At 41.6% G+C, this 24,248-nt stretch overlaps 1 protein-coding gene across 1 annotated transcript in view; it reads left to right on the top strand.

Annotated features, from left to right (window-relative positions):
• The window catches only part of GABRG3 (gamma-aminobutyric acid type A receptor subunit gamma3), a 562,718-nt gene that overhangs the window by 36,056 nt on the left and 502,414 nt on the right, over positions 1 to 24,248 (top strand). Inside the window, exon 3 of the mRNA XM_028850620.2 lies at positions 19,146 to 19,213. Within this exon, the coding sequence (XP_028706453.1) occupies positions 19,146 to 19,213 (68 nt within the window). The remainder of the gene's footprint in view (positions 1 to 19,145; positions 19,214 to 24,248) is intronic.

The raw sequence follows: 24,248 nt of genomic DNA, 5'->3' as shown, positions 1-24,248 counted from the left end.
CGCTAGGGGCTGGGTCAGAAGAAAATCCAAGATCTGTTCCCATTCTCAGTTCACCTGCAGCCCCCATGGGTGAGGAATGTTCCCAGAGAAGAGAGGTAGGGGTGGGACAGGGCGAGGATGTAGAGCAAGGAGAGGGAAGGAAGTGCAGGGGACAGTATGGCAGGCTCTGACAGTCCTCGGTTGAACTCAGACTCTGCTCATGGTGCTGTCTGGAAGACACTGCGTCCCCAGCTCACTCTTCAGCTGCCCTGGGCGTGGACACATACTCCACAGGTGCACACTGGACTGCTGTGGGCTCCTCTAGGCTGACATAAAGAATTCCAAGTTGAGAGAGCTTGAATACCGATAGCAAACTGTGTAGAACGAGCCGTCAGTGTTGTAATAGGGTGGGTTGGTCCTGGGTGTCTTTTTGCTTTTCTTCTCAGTTTTGTTCTGATGTCCCCTTACTGAGCTGGCTATATAGGCTGGAAAGTACTAGTCCTACCAAGATATTTGCATTTTTATCAGAGGACACATGACGATTGAAAAAACTGTTAGGATCCAATATATACATACATACATACTTACGTATTTAGATAAACAAACAAGCAACCGTTCTAGCCAGGTAAAGAAGAAATTTGGGGAAGGCTGAGAAAGGTTTCCAGTATTTGTCAGCTTCTAATATGTATTTGTTTGCCTAGGACTTTACCTCGTGAGCCTACTGCTAAGACCAGAGTCATGTTCTAAGTGCTCAGGGAAAGCTAACAATGCTTACGTTAGGACAATTCTCATCCTCAAGGCAATGAGAGCCTTTTGAGGCCCAAACAGCATCATCAATCCAAATTTGTAGCCAGATTCAAAAGGGCAGCCAGGAAGGGCTGGCCATCCTACAGTGATACCACGCATGCCTCAGCACAGAACTCGCCATCTCCTAAGATGTAAAGCGTTCTTAAAGTAGGAGTCCTAGATTCCTCAGGCAACTTCTTCCTCTTCCTCTTCCTGGCTTTCCTCCTCCTCCTCCTCCTCCTCCTCCTGCTCCTCCTCCTCCTCCTCCTCCTCCTCCTCCTCCTCCTGCTTCTGCTTCTTCTTCTTTCTTCTTTTTTTGGACAGGCTCTCACTCCGTCCTCCAGGCTGGAGTGCAGTGGTGCGATCATGGCTTACTGCAGCCTCTGCCTCCAAGGCTCAGGTGATCCTCCCACCTCAGCCTCCCAAGTGGCTGGAACTACAGGTGCATACTACCAAGCCCGGCTAAGTTTTGTAGTTTTTGTGGAGCTGGGGTTACATACCTAAGCTAAGGTGTTGCACACAAGGCTGATGTGTCACATACCTAGGCTAGTAGCTTGGGATCTAGGGTAGTTTGTTGGATCCCCAGAGCTGCATGCCACTGCTCCTCCATCGGCGCCTTCCTAGGAATCTTGTACTTTCTCTGTTTGTGCTTTCGCCTGAAGGAAAGATTCTTCATCAAGGAACGCCCAGGCCCCAGAATGAACAAGGTGATAACTCTAGCAATCAGGGCAAGCAGCTAATTAAATATTCTAGAAATGTAGTAACTTTGCTTGGTTCTTTTACCTAGAACAACTGAGATAGCGTCACTGTAGTCAAAACAATAGCCCCAGGCATTTCTAAATTTAAGAGAAGATCGAGGGTAACATCAGTTTGGCTCTTGGAAAATAGCAGGGTTAGATTAAGTTGGGACTGGCCAGCTTCATGTTCTCAAGTCATTTCCACACCATTTTCCACCTTCTCTCTTGAAGCCCTTGCCTCCCTTGAGCTTCACTTTCACACATTTCCCCCTCCCCTTTCTCATCTCTGTTCTTCTCTATTTAAAAACAGACCCATATCCCAAACTCCTTGTTGTTGTAGATGCGGGACCTGCTCGGTTTGAAAGAGCTTAATCTCCATTGCCTTTGCTGTTCCACTATCCCCAGATCTGGTCCTTGACATAATTCAGAGCGGCTTAAACACTGAGGTTTTTTTTTTGTTTGATTGTTTTGTTTTGTTTCTTTGTTTTGTTTTTGATATGGAGTCTCACTTTGTCACCCAGGGTGGAGTGCAATGGCACAATCTTGGCTTGCCACAAGCTCCTCCTCCTGGGTTCCAGCGATTCTCCTGCCTCAGCCTCTGGAGTAGCTGAGATTACAGGCCCGCACCACCATGCCTGGCTAATTCTTGTATTTTTAGTAGAGACAGGGTTTCGCCACTGTTGGCCAGGCTGGACTTGAACTGGCTGGTCTCGAACTCTTGACCTCAAGTGATCTGCCCGCCTTGGCCTCTCAAAGTGCTGGGATTACAAGTGTGAGCCACTGCACCTGGGCAAACACTGAGATTCTTTTTTTTTTTTTTTTTTTTTTTTTTTGAGACGGAGTCTCACGCTGTTGCCCAGGCTGGAGTGCAGTGGCGCGATCTCGGCTCACTGCAAGCTCCGCCTCCCGGGTTCCCGCCGTTCTCCTGCCTCAGCCTCCCGAGTAGCTGGGACTACAGGTGCCGCCACCGCGCCCAGCTAATTTTTTGTATTTTTAGTAGAGACGGGGTTTCACTGTGGTCTCGATCTCCTGACCTTGTGATCCGCCCGCCTCGGCCTCCCAAAGTGCTGGGATTACAGGCTTGAGCCACCACGCCCGGCCAACACTGAGATTCTTATTCTTATTCTTTAAATTCTGACCACAGCATCTACTTTTTCAATTCTGCAACTCTCTTAGGACTTTTGGAAATGTTCTTTATCTTTATTGTGCTGTGTACGACTTTGACACTTTCTTCAGAAGAGCGCGTCTCTCTCTGCTTCAATGAAGCATCTTCTCCTTTCTCACTGTCCCCTTCCTAGTTTCTCTTCCTCCTTCCATCACCCAGATTCCTGGCCTTTCAGTAAGTTATCTTTCAGTCTCTTCTCTTCATTTTAGACAGTATTTTATTTGATAGTAACACCAGCCTTTGTGGCTTCAACCCCCATCCTCGTGTATTAAAATGTGTTTTCCAATCTGCTACTTTAGCCTAGATCAGGATACTACTTAAATCTACAATTCTAATTTACTTCTGGAAAATTGAGGTGCATGGCTATTCTGTCAGGTTCTAGAAGTTCTCACATATAGAATCTTAACACATTTTCATTGAGTTCAGTAGTGGTGGGTAACTAAATAGCTTACTTTTTCTGCTGCTCTTTGTTCCTTCTCGTAGATCCAAGCTTCCATATGCTATAATTTATTAATAGTGTAAAGAATATTTTAAAGTATTTTGAATACTGCAGATCAGATGGAGATGAATTCTCTAATATTTTTCTGTGTGAAGATGTTTATTTCATCTTGATTTTTGAAGGTAATTTTTTGGGGTACAGAATTATAGGCTAATATTTTTTTCTTTCAGTACTTGAAAAAAATCTCACACCACTTTTATTTATTTATATTGCTTCTTATATCAGCCATGATCTTAACTATTTTTATTATTTATGCAATGTACTTTTTGTTGACTCATCTTAAGACTTTTTTTTAATTAACTTTTCAGCAGTTTGATAATGATGTGCCCAGGCATGGTTTTCATAATGTTTATCATTCTTGGAGTTTGATGAAGTGCTCAGATCTGTGATTTGATGTATTTCATCACTTTTGGGAAATTCTTGACTGTAATCTTTACAGATATATTTTAAAATCTCAATATATTTTTGCGGGATGAATTACATATATATTCTCTTTGTAACACATTAGATGTTACTGAGTTCTGTGCTTTTTCAAGGCTGTATTAACTCTATAGGAAGGAATGGATATGGGGAGTGAATCACCATATCCAAGGTAGGCTCTCTTTCCCACACCATAGTCAATCTTTATCTCAGTATCTGGTTTTATTCCTTTCATAGTACTCATAACTATAAAAAACAGTTGGTTTATTGATTAGCTTACTTGTTTAATCTCTGTTTTATTCACTGTGATTTAAATGCTATGAAAGTGGGGACTTTATGTCTTGATTATGCTCTATCCTCAGACATTAGAACTCTGTGTAGCTCAGCAGTCTTCCACTAATTATTTGTCGAATGAATAGTGGTAAGCAGAAAGGCAAAAACAAGATTTACTTACCACTTACACTAGAAGGGAGGCTGTTAAAAGGTACGTATTAATAAAACTCTTCAAACAATTTATGATACTGAAAGTGTTTGAATTGTAAAAATAGATTGGAAGGTGAAAAATTTGGAGATAAAAATAAAATATTTTGTAGTAGTTAGGCTTATTGGCTGTAATAGAATCATAGGACTTCACATCTGGATTTTTGACTACTTTAAGACACTTCATATGAGTGGAATCTTAACATAGTTGTCCTTTTATGATTGGCTTATTTCACTTAACATGATGTATTCAAAGTTCATCCACCTAGTAGAACATGACAGGATTTCTTTATTTTTTAAGGCTGAAAAATATTGTATGTATATGCCACATATTCTTTTTTCATTCACATGTTGATTGACATTTATTTTCCTTCTATGTCTTGGCTGTTGTGATGTGCAGGAGTTTTTAAGTTTAATGTAGTCCATTTGTCTATTTTTGCTTCTGTTTCCTGAGCTTTTACTGTCATATCCAAGAAATGATTACCAAATTCAACGTAATTAATCTTTTCCACTGTTTTCTCATAGACGTTTTATAGTTTTTGGTCTCATATTTAGGCTTTTGACCCATTTTCAGTTAAATTTTGTATATGATATATAGTAAGAGTGCTAACCTCATTCTTCTGCATATGGAGATACAATTGTCCCTGAATCATTTATAGATGCTGTCCTTTTCTCCTTTTGTAGTCTTGGCATCATTGTTGAAATTCAGTTAGCTACTTTATGCAAGGATTGAAGTATGGGCTGTCTATTCTGTTCCATTGGTCTATATATCTGTCTTTATACCAGTATCACGCTGTTTGATTTTGTAGTAAGTTTTCAAACTAGGAAGTGTCAGACCTCCAACTTTCTTTTTTACCCCCAAGATTGTTTTAGTTATTTGGGGTCCCTTGAGACGCTATATAATTTTAGAATTGGCTTTTCTATTTCTGCCAAAAATGCTTTGGTATTTATACTGGAATTATATTGAATCTGTAGATTGCTTTGAATAGGATTGACATCTTAACAATATTAGGCCTTCAGTCTGTGAAAGCAAGATGTCTTTGTATTACTGGTGTTTTCCTTAATTTCTACAAACAATGTTTTGTAGTTTTTCATGTATAAGTCCTTTGCCTCTTTAGTTGAGTTTATTCCAAAGTATTTTATTGTTTTTAATGCTCTTGTAAATGGAATTGTTTCATTAACTTCTTTTTTGTTTGTTGTTAATGTATGTAAACAACAACTGTCTTTTGAGTGTTGATTTTATATTCAGCAACTTTGCTGAATTTATTAGTTTTAACATTTGTGTGTGCATGTGCAATTTTTACAGTCATCTACATCTAAGATCATGTTGTCTGTGACTAGAGAAAATATTACTTCTTTCCAAAGTTGGATGGTTTTATTTCTTTTTGAGCAGAATTTCTTCCAGTACTATGTTGAATAGAAGCAGTGAATGCAAGCATTCATCTCTTGTTCCTAATCTTAGAAAAAAGCTTTTAGCCATCGAGGATGAGGTTAGCTGTGGGCTTTTTATGTACGGCCTTTATTATGTTGAGGTAGTTTTCCTCTATTCCTATGGTATTGAGTGCTTTTTATAATGAAAGGCTGTTGAATTTTGTCAGATACTTTTTCGGGATCAATTGAGAATGTGCATTTTTAAAAATTCATTCTGTTAATATAGAATAATATATTGATTGATTTTTTTTTTGTATGTTGAACCGTCCTTGCATTTCAGGAATAAATCCCACTTAGCCATGATGTATGACAGTTTTAAAGTGCTATTGAATTCTGTTTTCTAGTATTTTGTTGAAGGTTTGTCATCAAAATTGTCAAGGATATTGGCCTATACTTTTCTTTTGACTTTGCCTGCCTTTGCTATCAGGGTAATGCTGTCCTTATAGAATGAGTTTGGAAGTATTCCTCCTCTTTATTTGTCTTGGCAGAGTTTAAGAAAGGATTAGTGTTTTTTCTTCTTTAAATGTTTGGTAGAATCCCTGGTGAAGCCACCTGGTCTTGAGCTTTTCAGTGACAGGAAGTTTTTGTTACTGATTCAGTCTCCTTACTAGTCAGAGATTGCTTAAGATTTTTTTTTTTTCTCCTGAGACAGGGTCTCACTCTGTCACCTAGACTGGAGTGCAGTGACGTGATCATGGCTCACTGTAGTCTTGACCTCACTGGGCTCATGTGATCTTTCCACCTCAATCTTCTAAGTAGCTGGGACCACAGGTGTGCACTACCTCTCCTGGCTAATTTTTGTATTTTTTGTAGCTAGAGAGTTTTGCCATGTTGTTCAGGCTGATCTTTAACTCCTAGGCTCGAGCAATTCACCTGCCTTGGCCTCCCAAAGTGCTGGGATTACAGATGTGAGCCACTGTGCCTGGCCAAGATTTTTTATTGTTTCATGAATGAGTCTTGATAGGTTATATGCTTCTAAGAATATTTTTTTCTTCTAGTTTATCAAGTTTGTTGGCATACAATTATTCATAATAGTCTCACAACTCTTATTTTTGTGACATTGGTTGTAACATTCTTCCATTTTTAAGTATAGTTATTTGAGTCTTCTCTCATTTTTTCTTAGTCTAGCTAAGGGTTTATATATTTCATTGATCTTTTTGAAGAATCAGCTCTTGGTTTTGTTGATTTTTTTCTATTTTCTATTTCCTATTTCATTTATCCCTGTACAGTCTGTATTATTTGCTTTCTTCAGCTACATTTCTTTAATTATATTTTTTTCTAGTTTTTTGAGGGTGTAAACTTAGATTGTTGATTTGAAGTTTTTCCTCCTTTTTAAATGTAAGTCTTTACTGCTATAAATTTCTTCCTTTGTACTGCTGTTGTTGTAGGCCATAAGTTTTGATATGTTGTGTTTTCTTTATTTGTCTCCATGTATTTTCTAAGTTTCCTTGTGATTTCTCCTTTGACCCTTTGGTTGTTTAAGAGTAAATTATTCAATTTCCATATCTTTGTGAATTTTCCTGTTTTGCTTTCCTGTTGATTTGTTTCATTCTATTGTACTTTGAGTGATTAAATCTTAAATGTGTTAAAACTTGTTTTGTAGGCTAACATGTCTTCTATCTTTGAGAATGTCTATTTGCGCTTGAGGAGAAGGTGTATTTTGCTTTTGTTGGGTGGAGTGTTCAGAATATGTCTGTCAGGTCCAGTTGGTTTGTAGTGTTGTTCAAGTCCTCTGTTTCTTTGCTTACCTTCTGTCTGGTTCTTTATATAGCTGAAAGTGAAATATTGAAGTCTCCTACTATTATTGTGCTGCTGTCTAGTTGTCTCTTCAGCTCTGCCAATGTTTACCTTATAAATTGGGGAACTCTAATGTTAGGTGTATATATATTTATGGTTGTTATGTCTTTCTTGTGAATGGACCCTTTTATTACTGGATAACAATCTTCTTTATGTCTTGTGACATAAAATCTTTTGACTTAAAATCTCTTTTGTCCAATACAAATGTAGTCACGCTTACTTTCTTCAGATTCCCATTTGTGAATCCTTTCACTTTTAACCTGTGTATGTCCTTAGATCTAAAGTGAGTCTCTTGCAGACAGCATGTTCTTTGATCTTTTTAAAATCCATTTAGTCAATCTATATATTTTAATTAGGGTTGTAATCCATTTACTTAGAAAGTAATTACTGATAGGGAAGGACTTACTGTTGCCATTTTGTTAATTTTTTTTTTCCTGGATGTGTTACAGCTTTCTGCCCCTCCTTTCCTCTCTTGCTGCTCACTTTCTTTTGTGTTTGATTTTCTTCTTCTTTTTTTCTTTCTTTCTTTTTTTTTTTTTTTTTGAGATGGAGTCTTGCTTTGTTGCCCAGGCTGGAGTGCAGTGGTGCAATCTCGGCTCACTGCAAGCTCTGCCTCCCGGGTTCATGCCATTCTCCTGCCTCAGCCTCCGGAGTAGCTGGGACTACAGGCGCCGCCACCATGCCTGGCTAATTTTGTTTTTGTATTTTTAGTACAGACAGGGTTTCACCATGTTAGCCAGGATGGTCTCGATCTCCTGACCTCATGATCCGCCTGCCTCGGCCTCCCAAAGTGTTGGGATTACAGGTGTGAGCTGCCATGCCTGGCCGTGTTTGATTTTTTTGAGTGACGTGTTTTGATTCCCTTTTGATTTTCCTTTGTGTATATTCTATAGATATTTTCTTCCTGGTTACCATTACAATTACATGAAATATAACAATCTCTTTTAAACTGATAATTTCAGTTGCATGTAAAAATTATACTTCTGCTGTTGATTTCTTGTTTCATCCCATTGTGGTCAAATACAATACTTTGAATAATTTAAATCTTCTTAATGTGTTAAAACTTGTCTTAACAAGTCTTAAATCTTGACTTGTCTTTAAGACTTGTCTTCCCACACTTTATGTTGTTGATGACTTCAGTTACCTCTTTGTATACTGTATATGTATTAACATAGTTTTCTGATTACTTTTTACACTTTGGTTTTTTAAATTCTATACCTGATTTAAAAGTAATTTCTATCTATTTATATGGTTTAAGGTTGCTGTTTATCATTCTTCCACTTCAATTTGAAGGACTACTTTCAGTATTTCTTACATGGCAGCTCTAGTCATGATGAACTCTCTTGGCTTTCCTTTCCTTTTCTTTTTTCTTTCTTTCTTTCTTTTTTTTTATTTTTTATTTTTTGAGACAAAGTCTCACTCTGTCACCTAGGCTGGAGTGCAGTGGCTCTGTCACTTCAGCTTTAATTTGTCTGAGAATGTCTTACATTCTTTTTCATTTTTGAAAGAGAGTTTTTACCATATATAGTATTCTTGGTTGATTTTTTTTCCTTTCAGCATTTTGAATATATTATCCAACTTCATTCTGTCCTGTAAGGTTGCTGCTGAGAAAGGAGGTTATAATCTAATACAAGCTCCCTTGTACAAGATGAGTCACTTTTCTCTTTTTGCTTTCAAGATTCTCACTGTCTGTGACTTTTGACAGTTGGATTATGATGTGTCTCTTTGTAGATCTCTTTATTTTTATTCTACTTATGGTTATTTTAGCTTGTTGATTATGTATGTCCATTTCATTCCTCAGATTTGGGAAGTTTTCAGCCATTATTTCTTCAAATAGTCTCTTTCCCCATTTGTTCCTTTTAAATTCCATAATGCATATGTCGTTCTGCTTGACACTCTACCATAAGTCTGTTAGGCTTTCTCTGCTTCGCTTCACTCTTTTTTTGTTTTTGCTTCTTTGTCTTGATAATTTAAAAAGTCCTGTTCTTGAATTTACTGGTTCTTTTTTCTATCTGATCAAGTCTGCTATCGAGTACTTCTTGTGAATTTTTAAATTCACTTAATTCATTCCTCACTTCTGGTAATTATGTTTGGTTCTTCTTAGTTTCTGTCTCTTTTCTGATATTATCACTTTGTTCATTTTTTTAAAATTTCATTAGTTTTTTCCATCTGCACCTTCTTTTATGTCCTTGAGCATCCTTACGACAGTTATTTTGAATTATCTATATGCTAATTCATATATTCCCATGCCTTTAGGGTTAGTTTCAGGATATTTAATTTGTGACCTTGGGCCCAGTCTTTGTGGTCAGGTTTCATGCAGGAAGGACTTTCACCAATCAGCATGGCCAGAGATCCTGGAGACGTCTAAGGCCTTTTCTGGGGATGCATACTCTTCAGACTTGCGCACTTAAATGTATTAGGTTGGTGCAAAAGTAATTTCCAACAACCGCAATTACTTTTGCACCAAGTTAATGATGGAAGGGTGGGTTGCTTTCTACTCAGGGGCTCCCTCTGATGTCTGTCTGTGGTACTGCAGTTTCTTTGGTGGTGTAGCAAACTGAGGTACTGGCACTCCCCCTACTGTCTTTCTATGGAACTGCAGACTCCGGTGGTAAAACAAGCCATGTCCATTGCCTGTTCTGAGTCCACCAACCTGCCACCCTGTTCCTGTAAGCATTTAAATTCAGAGAACACAGAAACCAGTCCCTTGGCAGCCCCACGAAAAGTCAGAATGTTGAAAATATTCTACTCTTTTCCTTCTTTCCTCAGAGAGAAATTGGGAATGTTCTCCTGAACACCCCCCGTGGTACTTGCGGGGAGGCACTCGGGTGTGGGCCAGGAATTTTCCTACGGGGACTTCTGTGTGGCTGGCTTTGCACTGGCCGGGGGTGCTGCAGAGACCTCTGAATTGTATGCGAGATCTCTCACAGAGGCAGCTGGTCTGTATCGTGTGGTTAAGTCAGCGGCTTCACGTGGAAAGTAGGGTCTGGGGTTTCCTACTCTGCCGTCTTGCTGATGTCACTTCGTTCATGTCACTCAGGTGCAGTGAGGTTTGTCAGGCACTGAGGATTTTCATACCATCCTCAGTTAAAGGCATAGTGCAGTTAGCCCTTCACATCTGCTCTGAACTGACAGCTCTGCTGGTCAGCGCAATTCTGCATTCCCTGCCAGACGGTGGAAGCGAGAAGCTGCTATTACGAAGGGAGTTGTTAAAAACTTATCTTTCCTGTTATAACGAACAGAATTCGTGGCTGGAAAAAGATCTTACTTCACATATTCAGTTGATAGATGGAGAAAATGAGCCCCATCAAATTTAAGTGACTTTCTCAAGGCCATATGGCTACTTTAGAGTCAAATTTATAACATTACTAGACTTGGCATTTGCCTTCCTCAATTCTCTTGCATTCTTACCCTCAAACCCTTTCAGGAGGTGGAAATTTAGATCTGAGCCTTTGAGCACCTGCCCATCAGAGCTCTGAAGGATTTGTGGTTCTGAACTTAACAGCAGTGGTTTTATTCTTTTGAGAACAGGAATTCTCAAGATCTGTTAGTAGTATATTTTACATGGATGCACAAAAATGTAGAATGTCACTGTTCGCCTCCTTCCATGTTACTTGTCGTATCTGACCCACATGACAATAACCTTATCTTGATCTTTGTCACCTCTTGCTGGCCTCCTTGGGATCACATATTTAAAGGGTGTTTGGGAAAGGAGTGAGGGCTTTGGAGTTGACGTCTATAGTTCTGGGATTAATGGAAATAGGATTAGCTGTAAACCCTATATTTAAGGGTCTGAACCAAGTAAATTGGCCAAATAGGACCTTAACTGGGCTGGAATGGGACCTGCGATAGTGACTTTACCATCTCGGGGCTCCAATACTAAGTTATGGAAAACATTTTTGCAAGGACTCAGAGTATTGGCAAAACTGCAATGTTGATCAAGTTTGCTTATCCCATGTGCTTTTTACCCAAATTCTTCCACTTACTCCCCATAACGGTATTCTCCAAGTTAGAAGAAAAGCATTTGAAAACAAATCTTCACTGAGATGCTGTCGATAGGTTTAATATAATCCTCAGAGACAGAGAATTTGTGTTTAAAAAATTCTTGAAAGATTATTTGTCACGATAATCATGATAATGATGATGATGATGATAAAAAACAGTACTAATCCCATTGAAGTATTTGTTCTCTAGGTCTGTCTCTCTCTCTCTCTTTTTTTTTTTTTTTGAGACGGAGTCTCACTCTGTCGCCCAGGCTGGAAGGCAGTGGTGCGATCTCGGCTCACTGCAAGCTCCGCCTCCGGGTTCATGCCATTCTCCTGCCTCAGCCTCCCGAGTAGCTGGGACTACAGGCGCCACCACTGCGCCCGGCTAATTTTTTTTGTATTTTTAGTAGAGACGGGGTTTCACCGTGTTAGCCAGGATGGTCTCGATCTCCTCACCTTGTGATCCTCCTGCCTCAGCCTCCCAAAGTGCTGGGATTACAGGCGTGAGCCACCGCGCCTGGCCTAGAGTCTCTTTAAGCCTCACTACCAAAACAGAAAACTGCAGGAGGTTGAGGGTGGAGCCCTGGATTCTCTGCTTTGGTGAAGCTGCAGATTCCCAGTTAAGTCACTCCTCACTCATAGTTTAACTTCCTCTCTGTAAAATGGGAACAAGAGTGCTACTGCGTACTGATTAAATGCAAAGTGCTGATCACAGAGACATGTGATAAATCTTACCGTCCTTCGTCTGTGGACGTTAGCAGAGGGAGAGAAGGCAGAACTGAAAGGAAGGTTGGTGATGGGTGCAGGGGAGCCTCTACCTAATGCATCATTGTGCTCAGTGGGACTCTTAGTTTAGGAAAAGGAAAGGGACGGATGAGCCCGGTTCCCCACCCTTGTCCCCAAAGGTGGGAAGGATGGAAGGGAGGTTCCCAGCTATTGGGAGAGCCTTTTATACCGTGGGGGCATGAGAGTTAATGCTATTTATTCATCTTCTGAAAATTCATGGGCTGATATTTAAATACTTAAGTCATGTTTACTCTTTTCATGAAAAAGTAAAAACTTAAGTGCCTAGGGTGACTTTTAAACATAAACATTATTTGAAAAGAAGCAAATGCAATATTTTGGCATTCTATTCCACATTTAATTCCAGGGGCCTCAACAACCATAGCTAAAAATTTGCTGAGTGCCCGCTGCTTACTGTGTAACAGCCCAGCCCTCTGCCCTCATCGTGAATTAGGTTCTGCCATCAGCCTGTCTTCCACCTAGGGGAACTGAGGCACAGACACGTGAAGAAACTTTTCGAGATGATAGAACCGGTGAGCAGCTGAGCCCCTCTGCATCCAGGCTGCGCCCTCCCGGGGTATGTTGCCTCACTTGACACGTCTGCTCAGAATTCCTTAGTGTCTCCGCGCCTCATCCCCACTGCTGGTCTGGGACAGCTCTTTAGGGATTCCCTTGCATGGACAGCTGTAAACACCCAGACTTCTTCCCCCTCCACCTTTTTGTCCCTGTCAACACCTGTTGGTCCTGTAGCTTGTCTGTTGGAATCTCTGTTTCTGGTTTTTTTTTTTTTGAGACGGAGTCTCGCTCTGTCGCCCAGGCTGGAGTGCGGTGGCCGGATCTCGGCTCACTGCAAGCTCCACCTCCCAGGTTCACGCCATTCTCCTGCCTCAGCCTCCCGAGTAGCTGGGACTACAGGTGCCGCCACCACGCCCGGCTAATTTTTCTGTATTTTTAGTGGAGACGGAGTTTCACCGCGTTAGCCAGGATGGTCTCCATCTTCTTGACCTCGTGATCCACCCGCCTCGGCCTCCCAAAGTGCTGGGATGACAGGCGTGGGCCACTGCGCCTGGCCTGTTGATTTCTGTCTCTCGCTTGTTTATGAATGAATATTCATGGTTTCATTTGCTCTCGCAATGTCACTCTCTACTTTTTCCTCTCCATGGAGGTAATGTAATTTTTGTTGTAACAGATGATTATTTTCAGGAACATCTTTGTCTCCGATGATCTTTTATTAGCCACTTGCCCGCTCGACTACTTTGGTCCAGCTTGTAATCGCCATCATGTTCTAGGGGATATTTAAAAATTATTCTCTTTCAAAAGTAAGACAGCGCTAGATAATCAGTAAGGTGACTGTTGTTTATAATGATCTATTGTATATTTCAAAATAACTGAAAAAGAATAATTCAGATGTTCCTAGCACAAAGAAAGGACAAATGTTTAAGGCAATGGATATTCCAGTTACGCTGATGTGATCTTTATAGACTATGTAAATGTATTAAATTAACACGTGTATCCCAAAAATATGTTCGTCTGTTATGTATCAATAAAAAAAGAACATTAAAAGAGAAAAGAACGTATTTTTTCGTGTTGCAGTTGGCAAGCTCGTGAGCATTTAACATGTAAAGTTAAGTAATTATAACTTTACAACTGCAATTTTTACGCACCATAGTTACACAACATCCGGGGGTCACCTACTGTGCCAGATGCTGTGGGAAGGGTGAGGGCGAATCACACAGACCTGCCTTCCAACGGCCAGCTTTCCTTGTGGAGGGTGCTAAAAGGTGCCCGTGACCTAAAAATAGGGAGTAATCATATAATGTAGGGATTCAGAGAAAGGAAATACATCTTTTCTTCTCCACTCCTGTATGTTAACTTAATTTCCCTAAAAGACCCCAGACACTTACTCGAAGTTTATGTGAGTGGCTGAGCCCAGTGGCCTATGCCTGTAATCATGGCACTTTGGGAGGCCCACGTGAGAAGGCTGTTTGAATCTGGAAGTTCAAGACCAGCCTAGGCAACATAGCGAGACCCTGTTTCTATAAAAATATTTAAAAATTAGCCTGATATGTTGGTGTGTGCCTGTAGTCCTAGTTACTTAGGAGGCTGAGACGGGAGGATTGCCTGAGCCCAGGAGGTCCAGGCTGCAGTGAGCCATGATTGCATTACTGCACTCCAGTGTGGGCAACAGAGCAAGCCCTTCCTCGAAATAAATGAGTAATAAATAAAATAAGTTAAAAATCTGCATGGGAACTATCTTATGTAAGAGGTATTAATCAAAAGACTCAGCTCAGAAAGAACTAAGTGACTGTGACTACTGGTCCTTGTGGCCCTGGACGCCTGCCATCTCCCTGCTCTGGGGTTCTGTGTAAATCCATAGGCTCTTTCCTTCTGAGATGCCCTCCTGCCATGCCACCTTCCCCTGGTAGATGACTGCAGAACCATGCCCTGTGAACCCTGCTGAGCCAAGCACAACTCCTCTGTCTTTTTTTCTACCCTTTTCTTTTCCTCTCCTTAATTTTTCTAAAGTAAATCATGCTGTCATAAGTCTGGTTTTAGAGAGAACCTTCTTGGGATTTTGAGAAGCCAGCTCAATACAACTTGCCATTTCACGTTGGAAAAGTTAGGAGAACATCTAGAATCAGACCAGCCAGGCTTCCTCTCTTCTTGTTATGAACCACGCCAGGAATTAACCCCATTTTAAAAGGACACAACTTACTTATTAACCCACCTGACTTATTAAATAACATCTGTGCCCACCTCAGGGGGCCCAGGGCCAAAGAAGGAACCATCAAAGTTAGCAAAATAAGACGTTTATTACCATATGAAGACCATCAGGAGAGGGGCTGAGGTGAGTTTAGCAGGAATCTTGTACTATATTAAATGTGATTTTTAGATGTCAAGTCCCAAAGGATTTGATGTTGGGAACTTTCTTCAAATAAAATACAATTTATTCCCTTTTGACCATGACAGGATTCCTTTAACTTCCACAATAAGCAAAGCAAAGCATCTGCTCACCGCTAGTTTTTGGCACGTGCCTCTAGGTCCATCCACAGACCCCCCGACCCTGCATTCCTTCCCCAGCAAGGCCGCTGCCAGGTCCCCCTTCCCACTGGGGCTGTCCCCTCAGCTCGTCATGATGGTTCAGAGAGTCCTCCACAAGCTCTCCTCTCTGGCTTCTTCCAGGGTGCAGACGACCGTGGAGAGTGGAGAAAAACAACCAAGCCTAGATCTGCTTTGGTTTTGTAACAGAGGCAAAGAGAAAAGGCAGCCCATGTACTCCCCTTAGGACCACCTCAGTCCATCAGTGGAGCAAATGTGGCTGATGCTTGTCGAGGCCTAGCCAGGGTATCTTTGCAAGGTTCACGTTTGCCGCACAACTTATGAGTTTATGATTCTTCTCAGACATACTAATTCTCAATTCTTAGGAAATGAAAGCAACCAGAGAAGGAAGGTAGAATTCAAAGGAAGAATCCATTTTAACCCAAATGTATGGGACTCAGTTCCATCCTCCCTATTTTATTCTTTAAAAAAATAGAACCTGCTTTCTTTCACTCAGAAAATTGCTCCCCACCACCCCATTTCTGGCTTTCCTACCTTCGTATCCCCATCCTTCTCTTGGTTACTTAGGGTTTATTATATGGTAGTAAAATACACATGACACAAAATTTACCATCTTAACCATTGTTAAATATACAGTTGAGTGGCAGTAGGTCCGTTCGCATCGCTGTGTAGCCACCACCGCCGTCCATCTCCAGAACTCTCTTCATCTTGCAGACCTGAAACTCTGTACCCATTAAACAGCTCCCATTTCCCTTTCTCTAGTCACTGGAAACCAACATTGTACTTTCTGTCTCTCTGAATTTGACTACTGTAGGAGGCTTATATAAGTGGAATCATGGTATTTGCTCTTTTGTGACTATCTTATTTCACTTAGCATAATGTCCTCAAGGTTTATGCGTGTTGTGGCACGTATCACAATATCCTTCCTCTTTAAGGCGAAATAATATTCCATTGTCTATGTGTACGACATTTTTAAAATCCGTTCATTTGTTGATAAGCACGTGAGTTGTTTCTACCTTTTGGCTATTGTGAGTAATATTATTAGCATGGCTGTTCCATCTGTTTGAACCCCTCCTTTTAATTCCTTTGGGTGCATACCCAGACGTGGAACTACTGGATCCTACGGTAATTCTAGTTTTAGCTTTTTGAGGAATCACTCTACTATTTTCCACAGTGGGTATATCATTTTTCTTCCCATAAACAGTGCACAAGGATTATAATGTCTTCATATCCTGGCTGGCACTTGTTATTTTCTGTTATTGTTGTTTGTTTGTTCGTTTGTTTTTGTTTGTAATAGTAGCCATCCGAATGGGTGTGAGGCGTTATTTTGTGGTTTTGATTTTTCATTTCCCTAATAACTGATGATGTTTTCATGTGCTTATTATCCGTTTCTATATTTTCTTGGGCGAAATGTCTGTTTAAGTTTTTTGGCCGTTTAAATCAGGTTCGTTTGTTGTTGTTGTTGAGTTGTAGGAGTTATTTATGTATTCCGGATATTAACCACTTAGCAGAGATACCATTTGCAAATATTTTCTCCCACTCAGTGGGTTGCCTTTTTACTCTGTTGTGCCCTCTATGCGCAGAAGTTTTAAATTTTGTTACAGTCAAGTTCATTTGTTTTTCTTTTGTTGCCTGATCTTCTGGTGTTATATCCCAGAGACTGTTGTTAAATCCAATGTCAAGCTTTCCCTCATGCTTTCTTCTGATAGTTTTGTAGTTTTAGGCCTTACAGTTAGGTCTCAAATCCATTTCGAGTTAATTTTTGTATATGGCATAAGGTAAGGGTCCAAATTCGTTCTTTTGCCTGTAGATATCCAGTTTTCCCTGCACTGTTGGTTGAAAAGACCGTCCATTCCCCCATTGAACGGTCTTGGCAACTTTGTGGAAGATCATTTGTCAGGGCTTAGTCTTGAGTCTTTGAATTATAAACCTTGAGCTGCCTGAGGCCAGTCTCCTTCCTGGCTTCTATTGTCAGAGCCACTATTCTAGTGCTTCATTTACGTTAGCATGACGCTGCTTAAAAGAGCATCTACGGGCACGGTGGCCCACACCTGTATTCCCAGCACTTTGGGAGGCCGAGGTGGGCAGATCACTTGAGGTCGGGAGTTCGAGACCAACGTGGCTAACATGGTGAAACCTTATCTCTGCTAAAAATGCAAAATTAGCTGGGTGTGGTGGCAGGTGCCTGTAATCCCAGCTACTTGGAAGACTAAGTCAGGAGAATCGCTTGAACCTGGGAGGTGGGTTTGCGGTGAGCTGAGATTGCGCCATTGCACTCCACCATGGGAGACAAAGCAAGACCCTGTCTCAAAGAAAGAAGCTTCTACTAAAAGCTCTTCATTTTCCTTGGCGTTTTGCGAGTGTGTGTGTGTGTGTGTACACTTATTGCAAACTCTTATCTCTTACACTCTTCATTGCACTGTTGCACTTGCTATATTTGCTGCTTCTCACTGCAAGCAGTTAAGGCTTTATGTTTGTTGGTTCTTTTAATTTAATGATATAAAAAGCTCTGGAAGCCCAAAGTCTAATAACTTGTATGAAACAACCAGAAAACTCTCTTGCTGAAAGTAGGTCCGTAACCAACTGACTTAACACCCTTTGGTATAGCACAGTCAAAGGTTCTGCAGTGTTTGGAGATGGAACACTTGTTGAATCCAATAATTTGAAGAAAGATGCTACGTAATTTCCATAGCAGTTAGCAAAGCTTAGTCTAAAATGAAGAATACTCCTTTTATGAAACTTAAGCACTGTATATTTAGTGTGTGAAATTGTGTTGGGGCGTTTTCCAAAATGCCAACCGCTCTTGCAGCTCACATGACTTGGCTGTACTGACAGATGTTGTAGGAGTTGGTTCAAATTCATTATCATTGCTTTCATTACGTGAAGGTCTGGGGATCACTGCCCAGGGCACAGACCAGTGGATGTGCAATTTTACAAGAGACTGAGAGCTCAGAGCTGCCATTCATTGTTTCAGAAGTAGAGTGTGGAATTCCATTTGTGAATGTTGAGTCCTTCAGCACAATTGAAGGAAATGCATTGACATAATTGCATAGACGACACTCTTGTTTCTATAGAAACGGTCTGTATCATGGGGAGAGGTTCAGGAGTCTTGTTCATATTCCTCCCGGGCAGAAATTTTCTGGAATTGGCTCTGCCCCATCCTTTGTCAGTCGCTGAGTGCAGAGTGAAGGGAATGTCCTCCTTTCAGAGGACACCAGCCTCTGACTCAGAGGTCCGTGGACTCAGCTGTCTCATGATCAGGCTTGCTCAGTTCTTTTGCTGCCATAAAAACAGAAACTGGTTTCCCTTAAAGCCAAATGAGCCAGGGCAGCCTCTGACAAAAGGCATTAGAGAGATCAACCTGTGATTATATAAATGTTATGCCTTCACAGTTGAAACAGTAATTGTTTGACTTACTAACATTCTGTCGTGTTTTGAGTTGGATTTAAACTCTGTGATGTCTGTGCGTATATGTATCTTTAAGTCATATTGATAACAGTAAATAATATTTCTCATTTTTTATTGGTGTATAGACTCACCAGAATGTTGCCTTGAGTTGCTTTGCTTTGGAAGGATAGCTAGACAGCTACGTGGTGGACACATAACCCAACAACGTTACTGACATTGCTCCTGTCTTGTGTCGAGCTTTATAGCAAAACTTTGACATTAAATTACTCCTGCAGTAGCTCACCGTGTATCTCCTATCTTTGCCATAAAAATCAGCAAGTAATGTTACGGTATATCTTTATAGTCTTCTATGACTGGCAACTTGCAGTGTATAAATATTCTATTTTCCTGGAACTGAAAAGATACAAGTAAGAATCTCTCGTCCTTGGAGACTTTTGAAAAGAAAGGCAGGCAGGGCTTGAATTATAATTACAAGAGAAGTCCCAAAGAAAGCCCTGCCCATGTGTGTTTCCAACATGTCCTTGTGTTGCTACGTATGAGACTTTGGGACTTGAATATGCTCCCCTGTCTTTCTCCGGCACGAAGTATTAACATCCATGTATTTTTCTCCACAGTAAAACCGACCGTAATTGACGTTGACATTTATGTTAACAGCATTGGCCCCGTGTCATCAATAAACATGGTAAGAAGCTCCTTTATTTTCTGATCTAACGGCTGTTGCACCTCTTCTTGTTACATTCTCATTGTGGATTTCTGTTTGAGATTTATCATGCAGGTTTAAAATTCACACTGACTTCTTAAATCTGTAGCACTTAGTGGAATATTGAAAGTGGTAAAAAAAAAAAATGAAGAAATAGAGCTTGTGACAGTAGTACATTTCCACTTTTAGTTTCTTCTTTCATGATCCAAGAGACCTGTCTTGTATACTGTTTCTTAGGAAAGGATTCTAGATCACTCAGATTTTACTTTCGTCTTCAGTGTGGACTTTGAGAGTAAATAAACTGCCTCTGCTTTTCAGTATGGGATCAAATATGTGCTTTCCCCGAGTAGGCTATTCCCACAGGCTTATAAGCAAATTAAGCTCAAGAACTATTGGATGTGAAAGAAGTCCTTCCCTGTGCGAAAGTGCCTGGCCATGAAGCAAGTGTGGGGATACTGGAATACATTAGGGTGAGAGCCTTCCCTGGTGGGCTGAAGGCCACAGTCCACCTGCCAGCAAAGGGTTACTAGGAGTCCCTAGGATCCCCGAGCAGGCCTGGCAATTGCAGCCCGAAGCGTTATCAGGAACTGCCGCCTGCAGAGGTCCTGCCTGTGCTCCCTGGTGCACATTTGCTCCTGATCCGGGGAGACATATGAGGCCGAGGGAGGGGAATTGCCAAAATGCTGACTTAAATGTCTTCTTTTCATTGCAGTGTTCTGTGGATGGAAATAACCCCTCCAAAATTAGTAGCAAAATCATTTCTTTTCATTGCCAGATTTTAAAAGTGTTCTTTTCTCTGGTGATATAAGGGTTCCATGCAGGGGTAAAGTTATATTTATGGGCGATTCACTTAAAAAATCTCCATATCATCCCTAAACTGGAGCAAAGAAGTGGAATGGATAAAGGAGAATTATTTCACACAACCTATGTGCTGCAGATGGCTGTATATTAAAATCAAGTTGTGGATGTAATATTCCCTTTTCCTGATACACCATTATTCAGTTGACTGCATAGAGTAACCCTTCCTTATGTATGTTTCTTGTGCTGGAGTTTTATTTTCTTGCATTTGTTCCACAGCCGTGTATTCAACACCTTTATGTCTAACATGTATCTATGTTTAACACTCGAAGAAGAAGTGCCTTCCTGGATATATGGTTACAGAATTATTTCAGGAATAGTCAATTGCATTTGCACATAGAGGGATTTTCATGCAGGTCTTTAGCTTTAGAATTTACTTTGTGCCTTGTGTTAGGCTTTGTTATTGGAATCGACGGGAATTTTCGTGTGGAAATCGCGGGCTGCGGAGAAGGAGCGTAGTGAATGACAGGTTCCTTCAGGGTGATATGGCTGCAGGAGTGGAAGGGACGTCTCCAGGGAGGTCCTCTTCATCTGAAACTTCATGGATAGGCGAGAGTTTGCCATGTGGGATAGAGTGTGAAGGTCCTTGGTGACGCAGGAGGACAGACTGCATCACACAGCTGGGGAAGAGGGAGTGGTGTGTGGAGAGATGCCTGGAGGGGCACACAGAGGGAGCCGTGACCGAGGCCCTGAAGCTGCAGTTGATAGTCGGACCTCAGCCTTCTCTCTGTCCAAAACAGATCCCTGCATTTGGAAACCCTGAAAACCTTTTCCCATCAGAGATCTGAGCAGGTCATATTTCATGAGATTGGTTCAAATCCAGCCCGGGTGCGTTGGCTCACGCCTGTAATCCCAGCACTTTGGGAGGCTGAGACAGGTGGATCATGAGGTCAGGAGTTCGAGACCAGCCTGGTCAACATGGTGAAACCCCGTCTCTACTAAAAATACAAAAAATTAGCTGGGCGTGGTGGTGGGCACCTGTAGTCTCAGCTACTCAGGAGGCTGAGGCAGAAGAATCACTTGAACCCAGGAGGCGGAGGTTGCAGTGAGCCAAGATCGAGCCACTACACTCCAGCCTGGGTGACAGAGCTAGATTCCATCTTAAAAAAAAAAAAATCAATAAGATCACTAGTCAGACCCCTCTGTCCCTTAAAAAAAAAAAAACAAAAACTACACGATGACACAGAGCTCACATTAGGGACTTGAAATCATGAACTCTGATCCTTCCCTGTGGGGCGAGAAACGACCTTAGAATGGCCGGGGGCATCGTAAGCCCTGGGCCCCAGAGAAGAGCACGTGTGCACCAGCGTCCTGCTCATCTGGAGGCTGACACAGCAGGTTTCCCAGGCTGAGCTGTGGCAGGATGTGGAGTAGAAAGCTTTCTTCTATTAACTGTCTCGTTTGTAAAACTTGCCCTGAATATTTTGAAACATCGTGTCATCCAGTTGGTTTTCTTTCTAGCATGGCTCTCTACCCTACTGGAGGGGTGGGGAGCCAATGTGGCTGCCTGCTCCTGTGTGAGTCGGAAGCAGCTGACGCTTGCAGCCCTGGGGAAACCGAATGCTAACGAGTGCTTTCCTCTGCAAACAGCGCCGAGGCTGTAGTCAGTGCTCAGCAGGGATGGCACTGTCTGGACCATTCTGGAGTCTGACTTCCTGAGGAAGACACAGCGCACTACTAGCCTACCTTGGCTCAGCAAAGCATAGAGGGCAGGCAAGGATTTGTTTAAAATGCACACACACAGGCACACATACACGTATGCGTGCACACATGCAGCACACGCACACACACAGGCACACACACGCTAGCACATTCACAGGTTTAATTCCCATGTTCTCCTTGCGTGAGTTGCTCTGTGTCTCTCTCTGTTCCTTCACACACATGACCCATGTGAAGGCCCCGTGCTGGGTGAAGGTGAGACACGATGAACCAAGGCCTGCTTTGGTGGGGCGAGTCTGTGGATGGGCTGAGTGCCAGAGTGGAGGTAGGTTCCCTTCTAAGCAGCCTGGATGGAGCTGGCAGGCTCTGGCTGGCCTGGGGGAAGTTTCAAAGCCCTCAGGAGGCGGGGGCCTCGAGGACCACTTCTGGAAGAACCTTTGCACTGGGAACGCTTTGCTGGGAGACCGGAATGATAAGGGCGTCTCACATTGCCGAGCGCATCGCATAGACCCGCTGTGTCTGTGAAACCAAACAACATAATTTTCAAAGAAGTAAAGGACTTAAAAATGAAACGCAGATCTTAGAAAAAACAATAAAAATGCAAAAGTAGAGAACTGACTGTGTAGGTGGGTATTGGGGATTGAGTTAGCCGTAAAAAGGAATATAAGAAAGACTAAAACAATCGAAGAACACAAGATGGGAAGAAGCACACTCTAGAGATGCAGACAGGGTTTAAGGATGTAAATTTGCATTGGGGGTTTGACCACAAAGGCAAAGCCTGGTAAAATTATGGCTTCTTGTCCACATAGTCATTTAACAATCAATGAAACAGGGAGCAATGACTATTTCATCTCCTTCCTCCTCTTCCTCCTCCTTCTCTCACACTTTCTGCTTTTTATTGATATTGTGAACACTGAAGATTCTGCCTCAGACATTCCTTCTGCTGAGTGGAAATGAAGTTGCATCTCAATCTATTGTTTGATAGTTTATCTTTGTCTTGTTTACACTGGAGCTGCGTATGCTTTTTCTAGTTATGGAGATTAGAAGCGGGACCGGGGTATACTCTTTTACATGAAGCTTTCCTAGCCCTCTGCCTTTGTCGCTGCCGCACACCTCGATGTGCAGCATTCGTCATAGGAAGTGTGCAGGGTTTGTTTCCACACGGGAAGGCTGCATGCAAGGGAGCTTGTGAGTTTATTTTTGAGAATATCCACTTCAAGCAGCCTTTTAGGAAAGCGAAGAAGAAAACCAGCATTCTGACACTTACTCTGTGCTGTTGACCCCAAATCCTTTAAACTTGACAGGACCATAGTGGAGAAGGTATTGACCTTTCTGCTTGTTTGTGTCCAGTAAGCGGAAGCTTGTGGCGGAGATCTTAGGGCAAGGTTCTGAGTGTGACCTGCTTGGCAGCAAAGCCCTGGCTTCGTTTCCTAGTCGACGTGGACACACAGCAGCTGGACGTACCTGTAGGGTCCCAGCCTTAACATGGAACTCAAGACACAAAGGGCTCAGTGTGATCCAGTGTTAGGATTGCTTTTCTGTGTTCCTTTTAAAATAATTAAATTAATAAATTTTATTTTTTGAGCATTTTTAGGTTTACATAAAAATTGAGCAGAAAGTAGAGTTCCCCCATATATTTTCCTCTACACACACACACACACACACACACACACACCACGTTATTTAACATCATGAATTAGTGTATTGTGTTTGTTACAATAAATGAATGCACCTTAATCCATCTTTATCATCCAAAGCCTGTGGTTTACATTAAGATTCACTCTTGGTGTTGTTTTATGGATTTCGGCAAATGTGTAATGCTGTGTATCTGCCCCTGTTGTATCTTACAGAGTAGTGTCACTGCCCTTGAATTCTCTGTGCTCCAGCTGTTTATCCCTTCCTCTCCCCAGACACTGGCAACCACTGATATTTTTACTGCTTCCATAGTTTTGCTTTTTCCAAAATGTCGTATACTTCAAATTATACAGTAGGCAGCCTTGTAAGATGGCTTTTTTCCTTCATTTAAAAAAGTACTGATACTAATTCATCTGAGGAAATCTAAGACTTGTAGTCAGTCAGTGTGATGTAACTACAACGTGACCATGTGTTACCAGAAATTAATGGGATGGCTCTGTGGATTGGGGGACAGGTCCAACATCACCACGATATGTTCCATTATATGATACGTAACCTACACATTTGAAACTTAAAAGATGACATGCCGCCAGAGAAATCATAAGAGAACACATGAAGCCTCTCAAACCTTATCTCTGCTCCATTCCACTTGTGGCTGGAGCTTTAAGAAGTGAAGCCAGGACACCAAGTCCTGATTAAGGCCTGTGGAAGATAAATTCCATTTGGTCATTACTGGAGGATGAGCTATTGCTTTGTGGAACTCTTTTGGAGTCATCTAAACTCAGGAAAGTTTAAAATAAGTGACAGCTAAAGCACTATGGTGCCCCTGACCTTGTTTTGTTTTTCTTTGCATTTCTCCTGCATA

Source organism: Macaca mulatta, chromosome 7 (assembly GCF_049350105.2).
Source record: "Macaca mulatta isolate MMU2019108-1 chromosome 7, T2T-MMU8v2.0, whole genome shotgun sequence".
Taxonomy (NCBI): Eukaryota; Metazoa; Chordata; class Mammalia; order Primates; family Cercopithecidae; genus Macaca; species Macaca mulatta.
The sequence above is the reverse complement of the archived record's forward strand: the minus strand, read 5'-3'. Positions and strand labels throughout refer to the sequence as shown.